Source organism: Paroedura picta, chromosome 8 (genome assembly GCF_049243985.1).
Source record: "Paroedura picta isolate Pp20150507F chromosome 8, Ppicta_v3.0, whole genome shotgun sequence".
NCBI lineage: Eukaryota > Metazoa > Chordata > Lepidosauria > Squamata > Gekkonidae > Paroedura > Paroedura picta.
In genome coordinates this window covers 100,123,656-100,149,475 of record NC_135376.1, presented here as the reverse complement: position 1 = coordinate 100,149,475, position 25,820 = coordinate 100,123,656, and the positions used below count along the sequence as shown (strand labels likewise).

The 25,820-nt window shown below is 49.5% G+C and overlaps 1 protein-coding gene across 10 annotated transcripts in view; it reads left to right on the top strand.

Annotated features, from left to right (window-relative positions):
• FRMPD2 (FERM and PDZ domain containing 2) overlaps positions 1-25,820 on the top strand; it is a 229,230-nt gene that overhangs the window by 164,643 nt on the left and 38,767 nt on the right. For all 10 annotated transcript variants that reach the window (XR_013233792.1, XR_013233793.1, XM_077350968.1 and 7 more), the window contains 4 exons: positions 10,350-10,414; positions 16,080-16,265; positions 19,298-19,457; positions 25,615-25,700. Coding sequence is in view for 8 of the 10 variants with exons in the window: in XM_077350968.1 (XP_077207083.1) it covers positions 10,350-10,414; positions 16,080-16,265; positions 19,298-19,457; positions 25,615-25,700 (497 nt within the window). In the remaining 2 variants the exon portion in view is untranslated. The remainder of the gene's footprint in view (positions 1-10,349; positions 10,415-16,079; positions 16,266-19,297; positions 19,458-25,614; positions 25,701-25,820) is intronic.

Sequence of the window (25,820 nt, the reverse complement as noted above, 5' to 3'; positions counted from 1 at the left end):
CGCAAGGCTTGATATAGTGTTTGAAATTCCCGGGCCAGCCCCAGAGACTACCCATTGGGAGGTCCGTGATTGTTGATTGGTCTCTGATATTATGAGTACCTGATAGGTGAGTTTGAACTGTGATGTCACTAGAGTGGAAGGTGTGGAGTAATCTCATCAAGTAGAATAATACCTTGGCTAGGTGTAATGTGTCACTAATGGCCTTGTCTTCGTTTTAACAGGAAGTACTGGGGGAAGACATTTGGGGATAAGAGATGGTGCTAGACAGAAATTACACTGGGCAAGAGAGACAAAAGAAGTTGCAGTTAGTACCTTGAAGGGATATTCCTTTCCTGTAGATAGTCTAATGGTCTTTGGCTGGGGGGGGTGTGATTTAGATAACGTGCACATTTAGCTCAGTCAGTTGGCAAAAAGGAAATGTAAGAAATCTAGTGAAGCCCAAACAAGATGGAGACTTAGCCTGGCTTCCTAGGTTTCCTAAGGGGCCCTACTGACTCCATAGTCAGTCTCTGCCAGGCTGGTTTCTGTGTGTGCCAACCTGCTCAAAGTCCAGTCATGGGCTTCTGTGCATGAAGGTATCTCTGTGTGAGGCACCCTTCCATTTTGGGCTACCTCTCGGGTAACAGTATAAGATGATGGCCTCGGTAGTATCAGCTGCATTAGTGAGGGAAACACACAACTTATTAAGGGTTTCCGTAACAAGTAGATGTTGGGCCACTGATACTAAACTATGAGGTTTTAGAAGTCTAGGTATAGAATCATAGAATCGTAGAGTTGGAAGGAGCCATACAGGCCATCTAGTCCAACCCCCTGCTCAATGCAGGATCAGCCCTAAGCATCCTAAAGCATCCAAGAAAAGTGTGTATCCAAACTTTGCTTGAAGACTACCAGTGAGGGGGAGCTCACCACCTCCTTAGGCAGCCTATTCCACTGCTGAACTACTCTGACTGTGAAAAATCTTTTCCTGATATCTAGCCTATATCGTTGTACCCATTACTGCGTGTCCTCTCCTCTGCAGCCAACAGAAACAGCATCCTGCCCTCCTCCAAGTGATAGTGGGCTATCATGTCCCCTCTCAACCTCCTTTTCGCCAGGCTGAACATTCCCAAGTCTCTCAACTGTCTTCATAGGGCTTGGTCCCTTGGCCCCAGATCATCTTCGTCACTCTCCTCTGTACCCTTTCAATTTTATCTACGTCCTTCTTGAAGTGAGGCCTCCAGAACTGCACACAGTACTCCAGGTGTGGTCGGACCAGTGCCGTATACAATAGGACTATGACATCTTGTGATTTTGATGTGATGCGTTGATACAGCCCAAAATGGCATTTGCCTTTTTTACCGCTGCATCACACTGCCTGCTCATGTTTAGTTTACAATCCACAAGTACCCCAAGGTCTCGTTCACACACAGTGCTACCTAGAAGCGTATCCCCCATCCAGTAGGCATGCTTTTCATTTTTCTGACCCAGATGCAGAACTTTACATTTATCTTTATTAAATTGCATCTTGTTCTCATTTGCCCATTTTTCCATTGTGTTCAGATCTCGTTGAACTCTGTCTCTATCTTCTGGAGTATTTGCCAGTCCTCCCAATTTGGTGTCATCTGCAAACTTGATGAGTAGTCCCTCCACCCCCTTATCTAGATCATTAATAAATATGTTAAAAAGTACCGGGCCGAGCACCGAGCCCTGAGGTACCCCGCTACTTACCTCTCTCCAGTCTGATGAAACACCATTGACAACAACTCTTTGAGTGCGGTTCTCTAACCAATTCCCTATCCACTTAACTATCTGAAAATCCAGATTGCAGTCCTTCAACATATCCATCAGAACATCATGGGGAACCTTGTCAAAAGCTTTACTAAAATCCAAGTAAACGACATCAACCGAATTTCCCCGATCCAGCAAACCTGTTACTTGGTCAAAAAAGGAAACCAGGTTGGTCTGGCAGGACCTGTTGGAGACAAATCCATGCTGACTTCCTTGGATCACCAAATGGTCCTCCAGATGTTTGCAGATCGCTCCCTTTAATATCTGCTCCATTATCTTCCCCACAACAGAGGTCAGACTCACTGGTCTGTAGTTTCCCGGGTCATCCTTCCTTCCTTTTTTGAAGATTGGAATAACGTTTGCTCTCTTCCAGTCCTCCGGGACATCTCCAGTCCTTAAAGAGGTTCCGAAGATGATGGACAAGGGATGTGCAAGTTCTCTGGAAAGTTCTTTGAGTACTCTCGGGTGCATTTCATCCGGACCAGGGGATTTGAACTCATCCAGTGCAGCTATATGCCTCTCGACAGCTTCTCTATCCATGTTAACCTGCCACCCAGACACTGTCCTTTGGCTATGGCCATCTCTAGATGTGCCTAAACACTTTGACCTGTGGGGAAAAACAGATGTAAAATAGGCACTAAGCCTTTCTGCTTTCTCTGCATCTTCCGTTAGAGTTTGTCCATCCGCACCCAACAGTGGGCCTATTGCCTCCTTTACTTTACATTTGCTCCTCACATAACTGAAAAATCTTTTCTTGTTACAATGGGCTTCCCTGGCCAATCTTAGCTCACTCTCAGCTTTGGCCTTTCTGATGATTGATCTACAGTGCCTAGTAACCTGTAGGTACTCTTCTTTAGAGCTCTGTCCTTCCCTCCATTTCCTGAACATTTTCCTTTTCTTTCTTCGTTCCTCTTGAAGTTCTCAGTTCATCCAAATAGGCTTCTTAGAGCTGGATATGGATCGAGTGCCGAAGTTTCCTCCAAGAATGCCGAGAGCTGGTCAGCCGCAGCCCTCTCCCCCACCTTGCCCAGGAACGCCAGATGCAATACTGGGCGGTAGTTGGCAGGGTCCTGCGGGTCCAGCATTGATTCTTTTAGGAGAGGGCGAACCACTGCCCCCTTTAGCCGCTCAGGAAACTCCCCCGAACTTAGGGAGGAGTTGATGATGTCTCTGAGCTGGTCTCCTATCCCCTGGCCACCTCCCTTGAGGAGCCAGGAAGGGCAGGGATCAAGGGGGCAAGTGGTCGCCCTGACCGAGCTCAGCAACTTGTCCACTTCGGGAAGAGAGAGCCACCTGAGGCCATCAAACCTCACTACCAAAGGCGGCCAACAGGTCTCCAGTTCATTTACTATATTAATTGTGGCAGGAAGGTCGCAACGGAGTGACCAGACTTTATCTGCAAAATAGCTCGCAAATGCCTCACAGCCGGGTTCCAGTTGTCTAGTATTTTGGCGCCCCTCAAGGGCAGTGAGTGATCTAACTATCCTGAATAATTGGGCCGGGCGAGAGCTTGCGGACGCGATTTCCATGGCAAAAAACTCTCGTTTAGCCACTTTCACTGCCATCTCATACGCCCTCATAAGCGTGCGATAAGATGTTCTTGTAGCCTCGTCACGAGTCTTCCGCCACACTCGCTCCAGTCGTCTCACTTCCCTTTTCTTCTCCCGGAGTCCCCTGGTGTACCAGAGGGCCCATTTGAATCGAGGGCAGAGAGGACGTTTAGGGGCGATCTCATCTATAGCAGCCGTCAGGCAGGACTGCCAGTCCTCCACCAAGGCCGCTAGTGAGTCGCCAGGAGGCATCGGGTCCCGTAGAGCATTCCGGAATCCAATCGGATCCATAAGTCTCCGCAGGCAGGCAAAAATCCGCCCGCCGCCAAACTGGGGAGGGGGTGGTATCCTGAGTCAAGCCCGCAGGGCGTAGTGGTCTGACCATGGCACAGCCGAGGCTGCATCCAGAACCACCTCTATCCCAGCACCAAAAATCAGATTGAGTGTGTGGCCGGCGTGATGGGTAGGGCCGGTAATAAATTGCGAGAGCCCCAGCGTTGCCATGGAAGACACCAGGTCTCCACCAAGTCCTGAGGATGGCATGTCCGCATGAACATTGAAGTCACCCAGGATTAAAAGCCTGGGAAACTGCAGCGCCCAGGCGGTCGCTGCCTACAGCATGCGGGGCGGGGCATCTGGCGGCGCGTTGGGCGGACGGTAAACTCGCCAGATGGCCAAGATCTCGACCGCACCCCATCCAATACTGACACACTCCACTCCCCCGATTTCTGGCCCTGGGAGAGCCCTGTAGGCGAAAGCCTCCCGGACCAGGATTGCCACCCCCTCCCCTCTTGTGGGTCCGAGATTGGTGGAGGACCGAGTAGCCTGGGGGTGCCAGATCTCTCAGGGCCACCAACTCTCCTTCCTTCACCCAGGTCTCGGTCAGGCACGCAAGGTCCACCTTCGACTCCGCGAAGAAGTGCTCCAGAGTTGCAACCTTGTTCTTAATCAACCTTGCATTGCACAAAATCAATGTCGGACCCTTTTCTCCCCTAGCCTTCACCCTCACATCTCTGGGGATGGGACGAAGGTTAGAAGGAAATCGAGCGCACCCAGAGCGCCGGTCGTGCCTCCACAGCCGGGCCCTAAACGGGACACCAGCGTTCCCAACCCTTCTCTTGTCCAACCTCATCCCCCAGCCATAACACCCTTGACCTATGATCGTTGAGATCCTGGCCCCAGTTTGGGTCCCCCCCCCAGGGAACAACTCCCCATCCATAGCCCCACTCTCCGCTCCCCGAGAAAGGATCCTGCTCTACTCCTAAGCTAGCTTCTCCTTCCCTAGCTGCACTCTACCCGCCCTAACCCACCCGGCCCACTCTAGTCTAGTCCCTCCCAACCCCCCCTCCCCTTACCCACCTACCCTAGCAGCTAGTAAGTCCCCGTGGTTTAGCCACCCAGCGAGATCCCGCCTGAAACAGGGGTTCTCTCTGCCTGGTGGGTCAACCTCCCCAACTCAGAAGAGCCTAATTCTATCCCTCATCCTCTCTCGGTGACGACCCCCCCAACCATCCCCTCCACCCAGCACAGAACTGTTGCCAGAAGGCCAGTCAGAACACTACAACAGAAATAAAAGGGAGTAAAAAAGCAGACAGGTTCAGTGCTGTTTCTGTTGTGGCCACCAGATGGAGTTTAGGAGGCAAGAGCCAGAATTAATTCTGGGAGATAGTCCAGTTGCCTCTAGGTGGCAGTCAGAGACCTGGTCTCAGCTCCCTCAGTCTCGTTCCAGCTCTTAAAGGAGAAGCAGCAAGGCTTCTTTGTCCTCCAGGCTACACTTCCACCGGTGAGGGCTCCTTGGTTACCCCGCAGGCGCGAGTGGGTCACAATGCCACCTCGGACCTCCCTCCCCTCGCCTGCTGGAACCTCCTGCAGGCTCCCTGGTTGTCTCCCGGCCCCTGCAACCAGCTCCGGGACTCCAGACGCTCGCAGGCCGCTCTCCTCTGCCGCCGCCGCCACAGTTTGTCGCTGCGTCTGCGCAAGGGGGCCAAGTCAACTCCGAGGCCAGGTAGGGAGCAGGTCTTCTCACCAATGGGCTTGTGGTTTCCTCACGCCGTTTTTTCTCCCCGTTCAGCCACAACGTTGTCGGGGGCGTGCTGGGGGACTCTCAGGAACGGCGGAGAGTGTGTGATCCACAGGAGGGGGGGGAGCGAAGGTCTTCCACGGGGACTTCTATCCCGACAACCCCCATCCCAGTTCGGCCCAACTTGCCTTGCAGCTCGCACCGGTCCCCTTCTCCCAGCCAAGGTGTTTTCCACTGGGGAGGCCTCCGACGCGAGCCCGGAGTTAAGCAAGCTAGGCCGCTGTGATCATCCCTCTCGCTGCTGTTTTTGCTGCTGCTCTGCACTCTGTGCCCAGTCCGTTTCCGCGGAAAAGAGGTGGGGGGAAGCATAAGCTAGTCCCCAACTCCCAGCAATTGTATGGGGGAGAGTGCCTTGCTGTTTTTTGGCACTCATAATCCTAGCCCCGGGCGGAGCCTTAAGCCGCCATGTTTTCCAACCCAACCTTCCGGAGTATTTGCCAGTCCTCCCAATTTGGTGTCATCTGCAAACTTGATGAGTAGTCCCTCCACCCCCTCATCTAGATCATTAATAAACTAGATTTTAAGCCCATTTTATATTAGAATAAAATGGGCGCTAGCTACTGTCCCTGGGGACAGCGCTTGGTGGCTGGCAAGGGTGGGAGAAGATGGCAAAGGCTCCTGCGCGCCCTCCCCGAGCCGCCCTGCGCCCTTCCCGGGCGCTCAGAAGCCATTCTCCCCTCCCCAGCCCCCAACTGCAAAGGCTTCTGAGCGCCCGGGAAGGGCGCAGGGCGGCTCGGCCGCCCTGCGCCCTGCCCAGGCGCGCAGAAGCCATTCTCCCCTCCCCAGCCCCCAACTGCAAAGGCTTCTGAGCGCCCGGGAAGGGCGCAGGGCGGCTCGGCCGCCCTGCGCCCTGCCTGGGGGCGCAGAAGCCATTCTCCCCTCCCCAGCCCCCAACTGCAAAGGCTTCTGAGCGCCCGGGAAGGGCGCAGGGCGGCTCGGCCGCCCTGCGCTCTCCCCGGGGGCGCAGAAGCCATTCTCCCCTCCCCAGCCCCCAACTGCAAAGGCTTCTGAGCGCCCTGCCCGGGGGCGCAGAAGCCATTCTCCCCTCCCCAGCCCCCAACTGCAAAGGCTTCTGAGCGCCCGGGAAGGGCGCAGGGCGGCTCGGCCGCCCTGCGCCCTGCCCGGGGGCGCAGAAGCCATTCTCCCCTCCCCAGCCCCCAACTGCAAAGGCTTCTGAGCGCCCGGGAAGGGCGCAGGGCGGCTCGGCCGCCCTGCGCTCTCCCCGGGGGCGCAGAAGCCATTCTCCCCTCCCCAGCCCCCAACTGCAAAGGCTTCTGAGCGCCCGGGAAGGGCGCAGGGCGGCTCGGCCGCCCTGCGCCCTGCCCGGGGGCGCAGAAGCCATTCTCCCCTCCCCAGCCCCCAACTGCAAAGGCTTCTGAGCGCCCGGGAAGGGCGCATGGCGGCTCGGCCGCCCTGCGCTCTCCCCGGGGGCGCAGAAGCCATTCTCCCCTCCCCAGCCCCCAACTGCAAAGGCTTCTGAGCGCCCTGCCCGGGGGCGCAGAAGCCATTCTCCCCTCCCCAGCCCCCAACTGCAAAGGCTTCTGAGCGCCCGGGAAGGGCGCAGGGCGGCTCGGCCCCCAACTGCAAAGGCTTCTGAGCGCCCGGGAAGGGCGCAGGGCGGCTCGGCCGCCCTGCGCCCTGCCCGGGGGCGCAGAAGCCATTCTCCCCGCCCCAGCCCCCAACTGCAAAGGCTTCTGAGCGCCCGGGAAGGGCGCAGGGCGGCTCGGCCGCCCTGCGCCCTGCCCGGGGGCGCAGAAGCCATTCTCCCCTCCCCAGCCCCCAACTGCAAAGGCTTCTGAGCGCCCGGGAAGGGCGCAGGGCGGCTCGGCCGCCCTGCGCCCTGCCCGGGGGCGCAGAAGCCATTCTCCCCTCCCCAGCCCCCAACTGCAAAGGCTTCTGAGCGCCCGGGAAGGGCGCAGGGCGGCTCGGCCGCCCTGCGCCCTCCCCGGGCGCGCAGAAGCCGTTCTCCCCTCCTACCCCCCCAGCGGCTTCTGAGCGCCCGGGAACGGCGCAGGGCGGCTCAGCAAGCCTCCCAGCGCCGTCCCCGGGCCCGCAGAATCCTTTGTACTCCCCCAGTTGGGGGAAGGCACAGGGAGCCGCAGGCCTACCTTCCCTTTCGGCGGCCAGCAGAGTAATGGCCGCCGTGCAGGGAAGGGTAGCCCTCGTCGGGGATGGGGCGGGTTGGGAGGCGCTTCGCGCCTCCCTATTGGCTGTAGTCCAGGCAAACAGCCAATCAGCAGCCGCGTTGTGCGCGGCTGCTGATTGACAGTTTGGGGCTGGACTGACAAGCGGAGGGCCCAATCGGGAGGCGCTTCGCGCCTCCCGATTGGGCCCTCCGCCTGTCAGTCCAGGGGAAGGGGCCTATTGGCACCCTTCCTCATCCCGGACAGGGCCCGCCCTCGGGGCCCTTACTGTTTTATTTCTTCCGCTCCGCTAGGAGCGGTTAAAGATATGTTAAAAAGTACCAGGCCGAGCACCGAGCCCTGAGGTACCCCGCTACTCACCTCCCTCCAGTTTGATGAAACCCCATTGACAACAACTCTTTGAGTGCGGTTGTCTATCACCGGGGACCACTCAACGCCGGGGACCACTCACCGGGGACCACTCAACGCCTTTTACTGAGGCCCGGTGGGGGGGGTAGTTTACTCCTCTACTCTCAACCACTGCCCTAGCGCTCTCTGATCACTATGGTAATGTTTAAACATCCCTTCAAAATAAGATACAGACATGCCACAACAATGAAGTGTGTTGTAAAGGGCTGGTGGGGATGACGTAAAGGGCTGGGGGGGGAGGGGAGAAGGCGTCCTTCGGGGCCCACCTCCAATTAGTCGAAGGACCACATGTGGTCCGCGGCCCACAGGTTGGGGATTGCTACTCTAACCAATTCCCTATCCACCTAACTATCTGAAAATCCAGATTGCAGTCCTTCAATTTATCCATCAGAACATCATGGGGAACCTTATCAAAAGCTTTACTAAAATCCAAGTAAACAACATCAACTGAATTTCCACAATCCAGCAAACCTGTTACTTGGCCAAAAAAGGAAACCAGGTTGGTCTGACAGGACCTGTTGGAGACAAATCCATGATGACTTCCTTGGATCACCAAATTGTCCTCCAGATGTTTGCAGATCGCTCCCTTTAATATCTGCTCCATTATCTTCCCCACAACAGAGGTCAGACTCACTGGTCTGTAGTTTCCCGGGTCATCCTTCCTTCCTTTTTTGAAGATCGGAATAACGTTTGCTCTTTTCCAGTCCTCCGGGGCATCTCCAGTCCTTAAAGAGGTCCCGAAGATGATGGACAAGGGTTGTGCAAGTTCTCTGGAAAGTTCTTTGAGCACTCTCGGGTGCATTTCATCTGGCCCAGGGGATTTGAACTCATCCAGTGCAGTTGTCCCTGTGTAGGCACACACAAGGGTTAATGACAGAAAAAAGAGCAGAAATAACAAAAGGTAGAAATTTAAAGTTTAAAATAACAAGAAAAAAGGAAAGAAAGAAGCAGTAGAAGGAACTGCTATACAAAATTCATAAAATACAGTTCATTTGTCTTATATTTATCATACCCATTTAAATGTATTAAGATACCTTAAAGGTAAAGGTATCCCCTGTGCAAGCACTGAGTCATGTCTGACCCTTGGGGTGGCGCCCTCTAGCGTTCTCATGGCAGACTCAATACGGGGTGGTTTGCCAGTGCCTTCCCCTGTCATTACCATTTTACCCCCCAGCAAGCTGGGTACTCGTTTTACCGACTTCAGAAGGATGGAAGGCTGAGTCAACCTTGAGCCGGCTGCTGGGATCGAACTCCCAGCCTCATGGTCGGAGCTCATGGTCAGACAGCATGTCGGCTGCTTTACCACCCTGCGCCACAAGAGGCTCTTTTCTGAACCTACTGTTCCTTAATTTCATTAAGTGCCCAGGAGTTCTTGTACTGTGAGAAAGGGAGAAAAACACTTCTTTCTCTGCTTTCTCTATTCCATGCGTACTTTTATAAAATACCTTAAAGGTAAAGGTATCCCCTGTGCAAGCACCGGGTCATGTCTGACCCTTGGGGTGACGCCCTCTAGCGTTTTCATGGCAGACTCGATACGGGGTGGTTTGCTAGTGCCTTCTACAGTCATTTCTGTTTACTACTATAGTTTAAAAATCCAATCCTCAGTTATTCAACATTTCTATGTAAATTAATCTTTACATTATTCAATAATCCCTCATTTAATAATTAAATCCTTCAATTAGTAGATCAATTTTTTTATGATAATGCAAGTAGCTTATAAGAGGTTTCCATTCCATTTCAAAAGAAGACATTGATTAATAGGTCAATAACTGATGCATGTTGTTACCATTTCGAGGGTTTGGTTCAGAACCAGGAGAACTGAAGGAGTGGACGGAGCCCCTTCATGGCATGTGTGGCCATTGGGCAGGAGAGAACTCCAATACCTCTGCTGGGGTATCCAGAGACCATCCACAGATTTTTCAGCTCTGTCTAAAAATCTTGCAAGATGCAAGGGTGTATATCATGTTTTGGGGCCATATCCAGAGGCAGGAGACATGACCAATCCCTCCTCAAATGAAACTGCAATTCTACAAGATGAGTCTCTGCCCCAGAAACAGGGTAAGGAGATTATGATGCACTTTGCTCAATCTTTCTTTGGTACAATCTCTCGTAGTCTGTCTCTAAAACAATGTAAACCTGCAGGTGGTTCTGGCTATGAGTGTATTAATTATTTGTTCGACAGACCACCTCCCCCAGAGTATCAGAAAACATTTTTACACACTATCTGTTGGCTGGCTGATGTCTCAGGCCAGCTTGCAGTGTTGCATTGGAAACTACTCTATGAAAGGTAAAAGGGCTCCTGAAGGTAATGTGTGCAGGATTTCATTTGAGTGCCAAATAGTCTATCATGGACATCAGCTTTGTAGTTCAGCCATAAAAGCTTGTCTTTTTCCCTTGCAGCAAAGCTGTTGGAACAGGGCACCTTCACCTGTGAACACAGCCCATCTGCCTCTGCCATGGAGGAGGTATGGCACAACATCCCTAAGCAGGGGGGGAAAGGACAAGTGGGGTAGTGATAATGGTGGCCTTGGATCAGGAAAACCTGGGTTCAGATTACTGCTCAGCTGGGAAACTCACTGCATGATTTGTGGTTGGTGATTTTATGTCAGCCTAACCAGCCACACAGCAGCCTGATAAGCCTGCCCCTGCCTGAGCATCTCAAGAGCTTGTGAGAAAAGCAGGATTGGCCAAGGTTAGTGGTTGGATGGGAGACTACCAAGAAGACTTGGGTTGCTTTGCAGAGGCCTGGATCACCCGGTAGATGGGGATGATGTGATCTTCTTCTTAACCGGCCTCACAGAAGTTATGGGAGGCTAAAAGTGAAACTGACTGCATACATCTCCTTGAAGTCCTCATAGGGAGGGTGGGATAACAATTAGCTCATGAATCAGGCAAGAGGGTGCTTCCAAAATCTTGATTTCCCACTTACATTTGGAGCTTTTACCGAATGCTGTTGCATATCCTTATCCATGGTTCTTCTATTTATGAAACAGCCTGGGAGGTTGGAACGTGTGCAGCTGTCCAAGTTGGAATTCGCCCTGCCCCTACAGCTCCTGCCCTCCCTCCCTGGACGTTCCTCTCAGACATGCTAGTGACAGAGGGAGACACTCAGAACCCTGACAGACCGAACACAAGCCCTCATTCCCTCCCATTGCTCCGGCTGTGAGGGAGGTATAGAGAGTTATAGAGAGAGCTGCCCCAAGCTGCTGACAGAGACACAGAGAGAGCCACCCCTGCTGCGACGGAAGGAAAGTGAGCCAAACAGAGAGAGCTGTCCCAAACTGCACACCAGTATCGGGAAGCAGTAAGAATAAATTACATGAGGCGAGGGTCTGTGCGAAAAGGCCTCTAGATCAGAAGGCACTGCTTTATCTCATAGAATCATAGAGTTGGAAGGGGCCATACAGGCCATCTAGTCCAACCCCCTGCTCAACGCAGGATCAGCCCTAAGCATCCTAAAGCATCCAAGAAAAGTGTGTATCCAGCCTTTGCTCGAAGACTGCCAGTGAGGGGGAGCTCACCACCTCCTTAGGCAGCCTATTCCACTGCTGAACTACTCTGACTGTGAAAAACTTTTTCCTGATACCTAGCCTATATCGTTGTACTTGAAGTTTAAACCCATTATTGCGTGTCCTCTCCACTGCAGCCAGCAGAAACAGCATCCTGCCCTCCTCCAAGTGACAACCTTTCAAATACTTAAAGAGGGCTTCATAGGGCTTGGTCCCTTGGCCCCAGATCATCTTCGTCGCTCTCCTCTGTACCCTTTCAATTTTATCAACGTCCTTCTTGAAGTGAGGCCTCCAGAACTGCACACAGTACTCCAGGTGTGGTCTGACCAGTGCCGTATACAATGGGACTATGACATCTTGTGATTTTGATATGATGCCCCTGTTGATACAGCCCAAAATGGCATTTGCCTTTTTTACCGCTGCATCACACTGCCTGCTCATGTTTAGTTTACAATCCACAAGTACCCCAAGGTCTCGTTCACACACAGTGCTACCTAGAAGCGTATCCCCCATCCAGTAGGCATGCTTTTCATTTTTCTGACCCAGATGCAGAACTTTACACTTATCTGTATTAAATTGCATCTTGTTCTCATTTGCCCATTTTTCCATTGTGTTCAGATCTCGTTGAACTCTGTCTCTATCTTCCGGAGTATTTGCCAGTCCTCCCAATTTGGTGTCACCTGCAAACTTGATGAATAGTCCCTCCACCCCCTCATCTAGATCATTAATAAATATGTTAAAAAGTACCGGGCCGAGCACAGAGCCCTGAGATACCCCGCTACTCACCTCTCTCCAGTCTGATGAAACACCATTGACAACAACTCTTTGAGTGCGGTTCTCTAACCAATTCCCTATCCACCTAACTATCTGAAAATCCAGATTGCAGTCCTTCAACTTATCCATCAGAACATCATGGGGAACCTTGTCAAAAGCTTTACTAAAATCCAAGTAAATGACATCAACCGAATTTCCACGATCCAGCAAACCTGTTACTTGGTCAAAAAAGGAAACTAGGTTGGTCTGGCAGGACCTGTTGGAGACAAATCCATGCTGATTTCCTTGGATCACCAAATTGTCCTCCAGATGTTTGCAGATCGCTCCCTTTAATATCTGCTCCATTATCTTCCCCACAACAGAGGTCAGACTCACTGGTCTGTAGTTTCCCGGGTCATCCTTCCTCCCTTTTTTGAAGATCGGAATAACGTTTGCTCTTTTCCAGTCCTCTGGGACATCTCCAGTCCTTAAAGAGGTTCCGAAGATGATGGACAAGGGCTGTGCAAGTTCTCTGGAAAGTTCTTTGAGTACTCTCGGGTGCATTTCATCTGGACCAGGGGATTTGAACTCATCCAGTGCAGCTAAATGCCTCTCGACAACCTCTCTATCCATGTTAACCTGCCACCCAGACACTATCCTTTGGCTACGGCCATCTCTAGATGTGCCTAAACACTTTGACCTGTGGGAAAAACAGATGTAAAATAGGCACTAAGCCTTTCTGCTTTCTCTGCATCTTTCGTTAGAGTTTGTCCATCTGCACACAACAGTGGGCCAATTGCCTCCTTTACGCTTGCTCCTCACATAACTGAAAAATCTTTTCTTGTTACAATGGGCTTCCCTGGCCAATCTTAGCTCACTCACAGCTTTGGCCTTTCTGATGATTGATCTACAGTGCCTAGTAACCTGTAGGTACTCTTCTTTAGAGCTCTGTCCTTCCCTCCATTTCCTGAACATTTTCCTTTTCTTTCTTAGTTCCTCTTGAAGTTCTCTGTTCATCCAAATAGGCTTCTTAGGGCTCCTGCAGTGTTTTCGTCTTTCTGGGATAGTCATTGATTGAGCATGCAATAGCTCTTGTTTGAGTAGCGCCCACCCTTCACATGCTCCCTTCCCTTCCAGCATTCTCGTCCATGGTATGACACTCATCATGTCTCTGAGTTTATTAAAGTTTGCCCTACGAAAATCCAACATCCGCGTCTGGCTACAAGTTTCCTTGGCTCCCCATCTCAAAAGAAATTCTATGAGGACATGGTCACTTCCCCCTAGGGTCCCCACCTCCTTCACCTCATCCACCAACTCTTGCCTGTTGGTCAGTATTAAGTCCAGTATGGCTGAACCTCTTGTGGGTTCATCTACCATTTGATAAATGAAATTGTCAGCCAGGCAGGTCAGAAAGTTGCATGACTGAGGACGCTTCGCAGAGTTTGTTTCCCAGCACACATCTGGGAAATTGAAGTCACCGATGATGACAAGGTCCTGCCGCTTGGATATTTTCTCCAGCTGCTCACAAAGTGCAGCATCCACATCCTCTCGTTGGTCAGGCGGTCGGTAGCAGACACCAACCACCACCCTGTTTGTTTTCCCCTCGCTTATTTTCACCCAGATGCTTCCACTGTAGATATGCTCTCCTTCACTAGAATTTCCTGACAGGTAAGCCCTTTCCTCACATACAGTGCCACTCCTCCACCTCTTCGATCTATTCTGTTTTTTCTGAACAGTTCATATCCATCCACCATTACATTCCAGTCACGAGAATCATTCCACCAAGTTTCTGTGATGCCTACTAGATCATACCTTTCCATCAGGATGAGAAGTTCCAGCTCTTCCTTTTTATTGCCCATGCTTCGGGCGTTAGTATAAAGACATCTGAATCCTTTTACTTTTGGTTCCCTATGAGCTGGCCTTGCCGGTTGGGCTGCCTCCGATCGTTTTCCTTCCATACACTCCCTATGTTGATCGTCTCCTTCCCCTAGTGGCTTTAGTTTAAAGCTCTCCTGATGAATCTCCCCAGGTTCCTGCCAATTTATTACTTCCCCCCACCAAGTTAGACAAAGGAGCTTCCTGAAGGCATCGTGTGCTTTCAGGGTTGGTTTAAGTTACATTCCAAGCCAAATAAGGAAATAGGTCAAAAGGGGTCGTCTCAGTCTAGGGTTAGATTCAGAAGCTTTAGCTAAAAGGGGTGTGGTTTGCCAGCACTGAACAGCCAAACTCCTACATACCAGCCCTCCTACATTCCTATAAACCAGCCCTAATTATCTGCTATGCCTTCTGCTGTGAGGCACAGGGAGAGAGAGAGAGAGACACACACACAGAGAGAGATCTGCACCTCCCGGTGTCCCCTGGGTCCTAGCGCCCATTGCATTCCTGCTTGCAATGGGCTTTCTTGATAAAAATAATTCCACAGTTAGATCATACTGACCTTTGAGAATGGGAGCTCATATGGGCATGTACACATGATAAGAGAGATGGTGTGACATTAACTCAAAGCTATTTATATTGGAAAATTTATATCCCAGAGGTTCTCCTCTAAAGAATCTGAACACTTAAAGGTTGAAAGGAATGTTTTGTGGGAAAGCATAACATCACTGTTGGATGGTTTGCACAGGCAGAAGTTGTGGCAGTCACTCACACTTTCTTGACTAGGTTATTTCTTTAAGTCACTGCAGTGCCCATACAGAGTGTATGAAAATGAGAAACCCAGCAAAATTAGCACATGTGTTATTCTGTATCATCAATCTACATTCCAAAGAATGCAGAAATAGTGAGGAGTGAAGGATTAGACAGATTCATGGAGGAGTGGTCTATTGTAGCTACCAGTTATAGGACTAAAGGAGCCTCCATGCTCAGAGGGAGTAAACTGTCAGTGCCAGGAAGAAACATCAGGGGAAAGCCTTTTGTTAACCCTTCAGAGGAACTGATCGACCACTGTGCAAGACAAGATGCTGGGCTAGATGGACCTTCACTGGCCTGATCCAGCAGGGCTCTTCTGATGTTCTTATGAATGTGCCCTGTTGATAGCTGTGCAGAGGAACTGCTTGGCCCCCATGTGAGCCAGGATGCTGGACTAGATGGACCCTCACTGGCCTGCCAGCAGGGTTCTTCTGATGTTCTAATGGAGGCCTTGGCTTCTCTGTCCTGTTGCTGGCCCTCCAGAAGAACTGGTTGGCCACTGTGTGAGATGGGAGGCTAGACTAGATGGGTGCATCTCTTCTTATGTTCTTAGTATGCTTTTATTCATTCATCTATTCATTCATTCATTCATTCATTCATTCATTTATTTATTTGATTTCATTTCTATACCGCCCTTCCATATGGCTCAGGGCGGTTTACATACAACATGGGGGATACATGGAATGAATTAGTACATAACATAAACAAATACAACAACAACAACCCAATAATGCAATTTCAGCGATAACAATACAACAGGAATGGAACCCAGCTAAGGCCCCCAAGAGGACAGACTGGTTCAGGCCATGGAGGGATGTCTGAGGGACCTGTTGACGGTCTCAGGCAAATGCCTGGTGGAGGAGTTCTCTTTTGCAGGCCCTGAGGAATTTTGGGAGTTTGGACAGGGTCCTGAACTCTTCAAGGAGCTCGTTCCACCAGGTGGGGGCCAGGACAGAAAAAGTTCTGGCCCTCGTTGAAGACTGACGTACTTCTTTGGGGCCAGGGATCACTAGCCAGTTGGCATTGGCAGAGCATAATGCTCTTTTGGGGGTATAGGTGGAGAGATGGTCTCTTAGGTACACTGGGCCCAGACTGCGTATGGCTTTGAAGTCTATGACTGAAAGATCACTTCATGATACTGATTAATTATTTTCTTGGGCTGCTAATTCACTCCCTTTAGAGCTACAGTTATTCTCCACTACGGGATTGCATCATCAACATTGAGCTGGAAAAGCCACCCAATGGCAGCCTGGGATTTGCTTTGGTTGGTGGCAAGAATGGCCGGGCCATCTTGATCAAAGCTATCGGCCCAGGCAGCGCTGCTGATTGCGATGGAAGATTGCACGTGGGCGACATCTTACTAAAGGTAACATCCCTTTTGTTCTATGCTGTGCCCCAGATGAAAGACAGATGGTTGCTGTGTGTTAGTTGTTGTCAAGAGTAGATAAAACCACGTCACAGAATTTAACAGTGTCTTTCATAAACACCAGTACTTGTACCAGAATCTCAGGAGTGCCTGTTTGGGAGTTTGCCCACACACCCCAAAGAAAGATGCCAGGCAAAATGAAAATTCTTTCAGCTTTGTTGATGCCAGTTCACTTATTCTCATCCATTTAGTGTAGGTTCTTGAAGAGGCTGCCCAAAGGGTTTGTCCCACCATAGAGAGAGATCACTTGGCCTAAAGAACTTAAGAGAAGCCATGTTGGATCAGGCCAGTGGTACATCCAGTCCAACACTCTGTCTCATACAGTGGCCCAAACCCAGGTACCGTCAGGTACCATCAGGAAGGCCCCCATCAGGAAGACCCTCCAGAAGCCCTCCCCTGTTGCCACCCCAAACACCAAGAATATAGAGCATCGCTGCCACAGAGTGTTTCCTTATAACCATTTCAGCAAAATGCACCCAGAGATTCTGTCCATCGACACCATTCCCTGCTATTATGCATGTAACAGTTTAAAAGATCCTTTTCTAAAATGTTTTAAAAACATTCCTATTTATGCATGTGTTCTGATACTGCGTTGTTGTTTTCTTTCCACAATAAAGCATTTGAAAAAGTTCCTATGGTAACTCTGGGAGGGGGAACTTCCTCCATTGTGCTGCAGTGTCACCTAACCGCCACTCTGGCTCATGCTGCCAGCAGGGCTTCATGGGAAACCTAACAAGAAATTTCCATGGGGGTACACAGACTTTTGAATTCCCAAACTACCAGGATGGATGCCCAAACTACCAGGATGCCCAAACTACCAGCATGTGTTCTGATACTGCGTTGTTGTTTTCTTTCCACAATAAAGCATTTGAAAAAGTTCCTATGGTAACTCTGGGAGGGGGAACTTCCTCCATTGTGCTGCAGTGTCACCTAACCGCCACTCTGGCTCATGCTGCCAGCAGAGCTTCATGGGAGACCTAACAAGAAATTTCCATGGGGGTACACAGACTTTTGAATGCCCAAACTACCAGGGTGGATGCCCAAACTACCAGGATGGACCACAGCAGATCACAGGTTCCCATGCACACTTAAAGCCCCCACCATACCATCCCCTCCCCTGTGAAATATTTTTTAATCACTGGCAAGCCCAAAACAGGAGCCTTCACCCATGGACTGAAGCAGCTCTGCTTCCTCATCCTGACATATCAGACAGCTGCTGAGCTAATGCAAGGTGGCACAGGGAAGACCGCTCTGCTTTGCCAGCCTGATAAACTGTCAAACAACAGAACCCCACCCCACCCCACCATGGTCACTGATCACATGTAGACTGTCGCTGCAAGTAATTACTTGTGTGATAGAGTTCTACAGAAAAGCTAGTTTTGTATTCTCTGCCTCTCCTTCTCATCACAGACATTTCCTGCATTTTCTCCCTCCATCTCTGCATACTCCACTTTCAAGCCTTACTCTGAAAGCAAACAATTGCCATTCCTCTATGGGAATTCCATTGCTAGGCAATGCCATTCACTTTCCAATGCCTTTAGTTTAGTCCTCTCATCCAGCCTTGATTAGCATTTCAATTGCAACTTCGCCCAGAGCTGCAGCTAGTTTCTTTAAGACAGAGATCAAGCTACAGAGGACTGATTTCTGTCCAGGATAAAGGCAAAATCATTCTAAACTCCACCCAGCTGCCAGAAAGCCACCCAGAGTTAAGGCAAAGCCCATCCAAACAAAACACCCAAGCTGTTCTGCAAAGTTGCAGAGGAATACTCCTCAGGTTATTATGCAATAAAGCTGGCTTAGTCGCCAGGGATGAGCCTCTTGTGGCGCAGAGTGGTAAGGCAGCAGAAATGCTGTTTGAAGCTGTCTGCCCATGAGGCTGGGAGTTCAATCCCAGCAGCCGGCTCAAGGTTGACTCAGCCTTCCATCCTTCCGAGGTCGGTAAAATGAGTACCCAGCTTGCTGGGGGGTAAACGGTAATGACTGGGGAAGGCACTGGCAAACCACCCCGTATTGAGTCTGCCATGAAAACGCTGGAGGGCGTCACCCCAAGGGTCAGACATGACCCGGTGCTTGCACAGGGGATACCTTTACCTTTACCTTTAGTCGCCAGGGAGATTAAACCAAATTGCATGTTCACATGATTGCTGACACTGAGGCAGAAAATCAGCAGCAGGCGCCTCGAGCTTCTATTGGGACGCCTCGAGCTTCCAAGGGACTGCAAGCAGAAAAAGGGCTGTCACAGGGACTCAGGGGAGGAGACCAAAAACACACTAACATTTATGCATCATACAAAGAGCGTTCTCAGTACCATCATACAAGAAAAGTAAATGCAAAGCTAGTTTTAGATACTGCACTGAAAAATGCAGTCAATGCTATGATGAGGGGCTGCCATGCATAATAAAAATAACACAATGAGTTTCACGCAACAAAAATTGTCCCATGTGCAGAAATAAAAACAACATCCTTTTGGGCAGACTTTTTGTGAGGTTTCCTGCCCTGGTCATTGTGTAATTTTGAGCCAACTGATGCTTCCTGCACAGACTCCTGACCAATGTTCCCTCAAATATTGATTCCTGCTGAGTGGAGAAGTTCACATCCTGAGCAGTGCATTAAAACTCCCATTAAAGACTTAAAACCATCACACTATAAGCAGCAATTTGAGGAAAGACCTCTAAAATCCCAAATTGTCTTTGTGAATGTTTTTTTTTCCTTTATGACTTGAGAGAGAGCTAGCTCAAAAGAAGCATCAATTAAGACATCTTCCCCCCTTTCTGTCCATCTCTTTGATCACATACACAGAAACGTGAAGTATTTTTTTTTCATGTGGAATCAATGCCACAGTTCTCCCCTGCCCAGCTCTCTGGGTCAAGGTTCTCCAGATGATGCTGCATGAAGCAAAACAAAACAAGGGTAGGGGAGACTCACAAGTCATGAATGAGACCAAAATACATATATTTCTGTGTTGCTTGCAGGTGAACGGGCACCTTGTGTCTGGACTAACACGCAATACGGTGATAGACATTTTGCGCAGAACTCATGGTCGGGTACAGCTGACTGTTTGCCGGAGCACAGCACTTCACTGGGCTTCCCAGTGGGATGAATCTCCATTACAGAATGAGTCAGCACTGCTCGGTGAGCCCCAGGACATGACAAATGGTGTTTATTGTGTTCTCTTCCGCACTTGTCCCAACAGAATGGCCACATGCGAGTGCTCCACTTTCTGCTCACAAGCGCACCTTTGAAAATCACTGTCTTGGAGAAAATTGTATGGGAAAGGAACTGGTGCCCTGAGAAATCTTAGACATTTCTCCATTAAATCACAGCTGAGTACAGTGACCCCATGGTCACTGTAAGAGATGTTCAGAGGAGGTTTGCCATTGCTTGCCTCTGCATAGCAATCCTAGGGTTGACCCAGCTTAGCTCCCAACATCTCAAAAGATTAGGCTCCTACAAGATAAAGTTTTCTCCCACTATTCAGGGGAGGATTCTTGGAGGAGGATACCAATATCCTGCATGAAAATGTTAATGTTGCCTGAGGACGTAGATGAGAGAGGGGTCTGGGGTCTGACTCCTGACTGGTGTAGCCTTTTTACCCTGAAAAGGGCAAGTTTAGTGGTCACAGAATGGTGGGTGCCCCATTCAAAACATGAACAGCACTTAAACAAAATACCTTTTATTGAAAGGTAGTGAAACAAGGGGTTCAGAATTGGGAGTTTAAACAAAATAGTGTGAATAGTGTTAGGTATAAACTATCTCATGAACTAAAGTTCATGACAAATCTTGTCTGGTTCATGGTAAGGGGACCAGCATGATCTTTTCACATTTTTTCCAGCTTTTTGGAGGTTTCTACTGATTCAGGAGATATTTCCAGACAGTCTCCACTCAAATGTTTACAGAACTTCAAAGCAATAACCTAGAGAGCATGTAGAGGAGTACCTGGGGGAGGACCCTGGGACTTTGATGTCTCTGGCTTGACAGGCACAGGAGTATGTAGAATGGATCCTGTGGAAGCGAGAGGCACCAAACTCGCAGGAGATGACGACCCATTTCCCCAGAAAGCACTTTCCTGGAGGCACTGTCTTTGGGGGGCTGTAACTTGGACCCCATGAGCCTCTTGTGGCGCAGAGTGGTAAGGCAGCCGTCTGGAAGCTTTGCCCATGAAGCCGGGAGTTCAATCCCAGCAGCCGGCTCAAGGTTGACTCAGCCTTCCATCCTTCCGAGGTCGGTAAAATGAGTACCCAGCTTGCTGGGGGGTAAATGGTAATGACTGGGGAAGGCACTGGCAAACCACCCCATATTGAGTCTGCCATGAAAACACTAGAGGGCGTCACCCCAAGGGTCAGACATGACTCGGTGCTTGCACAGGGGATACCTTTACCTTTACTTTAACTTGGACCCCATAAATCCAATCCTCACAAAACAGAGGGCAAAAGGTCCCCTGTGAGTTTGATGTCTCTAGCAGGCTGTGGGGCGGGGCGGGGCAGGGCGGGGCAGGGCAGGAGTGGTTCTACTACCTAACAAACTGAATTGGTTAATGAGGTGACTAAAAATCTGTGATAGTCCTTGGTTCATGAACAAACCACATGGTCTTTCCCTGTTCATGTGTGAATAATATTTTGTATTACACAGCCCCAATTCAATGTAAAAATAGAACATCTTTAGGCTCTGGCCTGTAAACTGCAGATTGGTTGCATTGCATGCTCTCTTCTTCACAAGCTCTAGGAAGCCACTTTTCCTCTTAATCACAACAGGAGAGGGTCCACACACACTCAGGAACAAATGTCCACACTAGGAGATGCCAGTTTTTTGCCAATTACATTTCTCAGTCTCCCCTGCTGTTTCTCCTCAGGAACATCAGGAACATTCTCTGCCCCATGAGGAGCAAAACAACTCTGCTGCTTCTGACATGTACATTATGCCGCACTGCCCCCTGGTTTTTGGCTTGGGGATAGTTGCCTTCTCCCCACTAGCTCATGGGAAGCCCGTGCCCTGCTCCCCCATTTTGCCCCAGGAGTTGGGTATATGCAGGAGAGCTGAGGCACAAGAAGTCAAAACTTCCCACCATTTGTTTTACATGTCAAACACTGTTAAGTGGCAAAGCCTACCAATCATCTTCCAACGGCATTTTATTGCATTTGAACATTCCCTCCCCCCTCCCAAGTCTGAAATCATTCTGGTTTTTTTTAAAATAGCCTGGAATCACGTTACAATGTGACTTGAGAGAGAACTAGCTCAAAAGAAGCATCAATTAAGACATCTTCCCCCCTTTCTGTCCATCTCTTTGATCACATACACAGAAACATGTGAAGTATTTTTTCCATGTGGAATCAATGCCACAGTTCTCCCCTGCCCACAGTAATTCCAGTGTAACAAAATTGTCGTCGTCCCCTAACAGAGAACCTTGCCAGCCCAATTCTTCAGTAGTGCTGTTGCCCATCTTCCAGCTGGCCTCAACGTTTTGGGATGAGCACCTGGCTCCTGGTTGTCAAACAGAGGAACATGGCTCAGGTGGGAATAAACAACAGAAGAAGCAACTCCAGCACTGAGTTGCACAGGCAGCATGGCCCTAGGTTCTCAACCTTCCTAATGCCGCAACCCTTTAATACAGTTCCTCATGCTGTGGTGACCCCCAACCATAAAATTATGCAAGTGTTCTTTCACAGAAATTAAACCGAAACTGACCAATGGCATGAAGATCCATTGTTCATGGTTGTATATAAATTGGTTTTTTCTGGGTTTCTCAGTTCAGTTCTGACTCTTGTCCCACCATGCTGATCTCACTCTTTCCCACTGCTCTAGACAGACGAACACTCTATTTTGATCTACCCCGCGAGGCTGCTATGTGAATGGCACCCCCCCTCCAGCCAAGCTGCTTGCCCTGCCGTGACCCCTGTAAAAGTGTTGTTTGATCCCCAAAGAGTCCCGACCCCCAGGTTGAGAACCACTGCTCTAGAGAATTTATTGTCCTTCCTTGCTTCTACATTCTCACTTCCCCTCTTGAGTTTCAGGATAGTTCCCAGCCTTCTGGATTGTTTTCCCTTTGAAGCTTCCCACGTTAATTAAATCCCACGAGTGGGGGTTGGGCAAAGGGGTTGTATACTATGTAACTGCACTGGAACTTCAGTGCTGACAATGCTTATGTTTGAGTTAACTTGCTTGCTCTATAATGAATTACTCTTTTGTATCCAATAAAAGACTTTGGTCCATTCCGCACCTGAGTAAAAAAGTGAGATACTAACCTTATGCAGATGCTTTTTTTTTTTTTTACATTTTATACAATGTCTTCTGCATCCAGCAGCAAACCGGCAGCTAAATCCTCCATTTTAAAGTGATAGTTGGGGAATCCCAAAAAGTGGATTCCCCCAACTATCTAGTACTAGTAGGAGGAGAGCAAGCAGCAAGCCACATGTCAAGTACATGTGTGTAACCAGCATGGGCAAAGTAGCGGGATCTCCGCCTCCAACGCCTGCCCTCAAGCCTGCCTACCTCTCCCTTCTAACCGAACAGGGCTTTTTACATTTTTTTGAGCAAACAGCATGGAGCAATGAATATGCGTTGCTGTGGCCAGGCGTAGCCAAGAAATATTTCCCCCACCAGTTAACGCAAAAACATGCCTTCCACCCACCCAAACCCACACACCCACACACACCCCAAATTCGTGAAAGCAATTGCTGTTCTTCAGCTTCAAGGCTGTGGGGTGGCATTAAAATAAGCACTATGCATCTGTGATTAGATGCATAGGCACTGCAATGGAGAAGTTTCACTAAGAAAAGAAAATTAATCGCTGTCCCTTTAAAACGGGGTAAAAGGTGGTTGGCTGCCTGCCTGCCATGAGTGACAGGCGGGAGGAGAGTCAGGTGTATAGGCCAACATGCATCTTCTTGTGTCCCGTGGCCAAAAATGGAACGGATTTACCCACGTTCCCTTACAGCAGGGCAACTGAGGGCCTGAGTCCAGACAGGGCTGAGCCCACCCTAGACTGGCCATGATTTCATCTGGAAGCAGTAATTTGGCCTGATCCCAAATGAGCAGTGATCGCTGCCAAATCCCTCCTGCAGAATCAGTCTCTGTGTCTCCCTTCTCTTGGACTGCTGCCTGGTTAACTGCTCACTCAATAACTCTGTAGAAATGCCCTCCTTTTCCCAGGCCCGGGGGGGAGGGGGGACATATCACTTTCTTCTGAAAAATAAATATTTTACATAATTTAGCATTCATGAAAGCACAATTTAAAAAGCCTAATAAAAAACCCATGTAGGGCACCTTCTCCAATTCTGTAGAGCTGACAGAGCTACTTGGCTTTCTGGTGGGTTTCCTTGTTTCATTTTGGGCATTTTACTCAGTGATACTGAAAAGAGGAGGCAAAGCAGTATTCTTGCTGCCACCCATCCTAGCTCTACTTCATATGGGATGGAAATTGGGCTGCTGGCTCATGGTTCTGAAATGCCTGGAGATTTTTGGGGTGGCACTTGGAGAGGGCAGGGTTTGGGGAGGGGAGGGGAAGTACCTCAGAAGGGTTCAATACCATACATCAGGGGTAGTCAACCTTTGGTCCACCAGATGTTCATGGACTACTGCAATTCCCATGAGCCCCTGCCAGCATTTGCTGGCAGGGGTTCATCGGAATTGTAGTCCATGAACATCTGGAGGACCACAGGTTGACTACCCCTGCCATACATTCTACCCTCCAAAACAGCCATTTCCTCCAAAGCAACTGATCTCTGTAGTTTTTAGGAGAGTTGGGCAATTTATATAGCAAAGCCCATAGTGGCAACTATACACTGGATGAGAGAGTGGAAATGCTGGAAACACATAGAGTAAGACCACAATCATTTGACAACCTTGCTAGTTGTCTGAGCTGTCCTCATTTGACTGGTTGAGCAGTACATGGGAGAAGAGAATTATTCTGCTATGGCTTGCCTTTCAGACTTACTTCACAAGGAGCTGCCTCAAACACATCTCACCCCCAATGTTCCCTCTGATTTTTCCCTCCTATGGAATGGATCCATTTGCATCCTGAGGAGAATAGAATGCTGTGGCTCCAGACTGCTACTGAGCATGGCTTCCTGGGTCACTGAGCGGCCGCTCAGACATGTCTCTTGGAGGGACACCAGTCACCACTCTTGTCTGTGCTTTCTGGCCTTACTTTAGACATGGCAAAAAACTGCAATTCTGTGACCTAGAGAGTACCCCAATTTGGGATGCTGGAAGAAACAGGGGTTTATAGTAATTTCAACACCTTATGGTCCAAGTGCAAGTGCTCTGGGGAGGAAAGAAACTCCTTATTTATGTGGAAAATTTATTTGGAAAAACAATATGCTACCTCTCTGTAAAAAGTACCAAATAAAACCAGAATATTAATTAAAATCCAACCACAGCATACAAACATGGTCCATAAGGCCATAGACCACCGAGCAGATTCAAATGACATATAAGCTTAGAAAGCCCTGGAACTACCTCAAGTTTCAAAGGTATTTGCTTATATTTTGCATTGAAATGCCTACTTCCGTTCCTTTTAAATCTAATTTATTAGTTCACATCTGATACCTAATAAAGTTATGAATATTGTAACTTGCTCAGAGAGCTGTGTTGTTACCTGAAAGAAACATTGGTCTGGGTTTTGGGGTTTCCAAGAAATGTCCTCTTCCTCTCCTGTGTGACCTGTGTGGGTGAGCCAGGACTTGTGTGACCTCACAGAGTCTTAAAGGTTCTATGGGAGACTGGCAGTTAGAAATGCTGTTGACCAGGCTGATGTAGTGCACGAAAAGGCACATCTGGCTAATCTGTGGGGGTACAGAAGATAGCCCCCTCCCTTGGGTGCTGGCCCTGCACCCATGTCAGAAAAAGAGGTCTGCTGCTTTAAGTGCTGCCTGGGGGTCTTGGCGGACTCTGTTGCGGGGCCGCTTTGGCAGTACCAGTTAGACCTTGCCATAAACTGTAGAAGTCTTCCTAAAAGAATGGAAGTCTTCCACTTTAGCTTGTGGGAGTACACGGGAATATTCTTTGCCAACATTGACTGGGAAACCTCAGTAAATAGGTTGCCTGTTTCCCTGGTTGGTCTGTCTTGTTGGAAAACACCTCCTCCACTAAGTTCAGCATGTCCAAGAGAAGCAAAGTTTTTTTCATACCGCTCCCAGTGGATGCTCCTTTATTTTCAGTTGTAACTTGCATCCAGATACATTAGAAGTGGGGAGGGATTTCTACAGTAATATCCTAAAAAGAGGGATCTCCTCCCAGCCTTCCAGATTTCACAACCATTGCTCTTTTGCTCACTGTTGCTTCTTGTGCCTAGATGGATATGGTGGCAGGGGAGTGCTAGGATCCCAGCCGGACTTTGCTTTCCAAGGCCTCGAAGAATCAAGTCAGATGAACAGCCAGGTAGGGTATGAGTGAAATTTCTCCTGTGAGGCTGGCCTAATATGTGTTGCCGGTTACTGTCCAGAACAGTGGAATAATCTTTAAAATACAGATTGCAAAAGTAGACTTGGTCTTATTTGT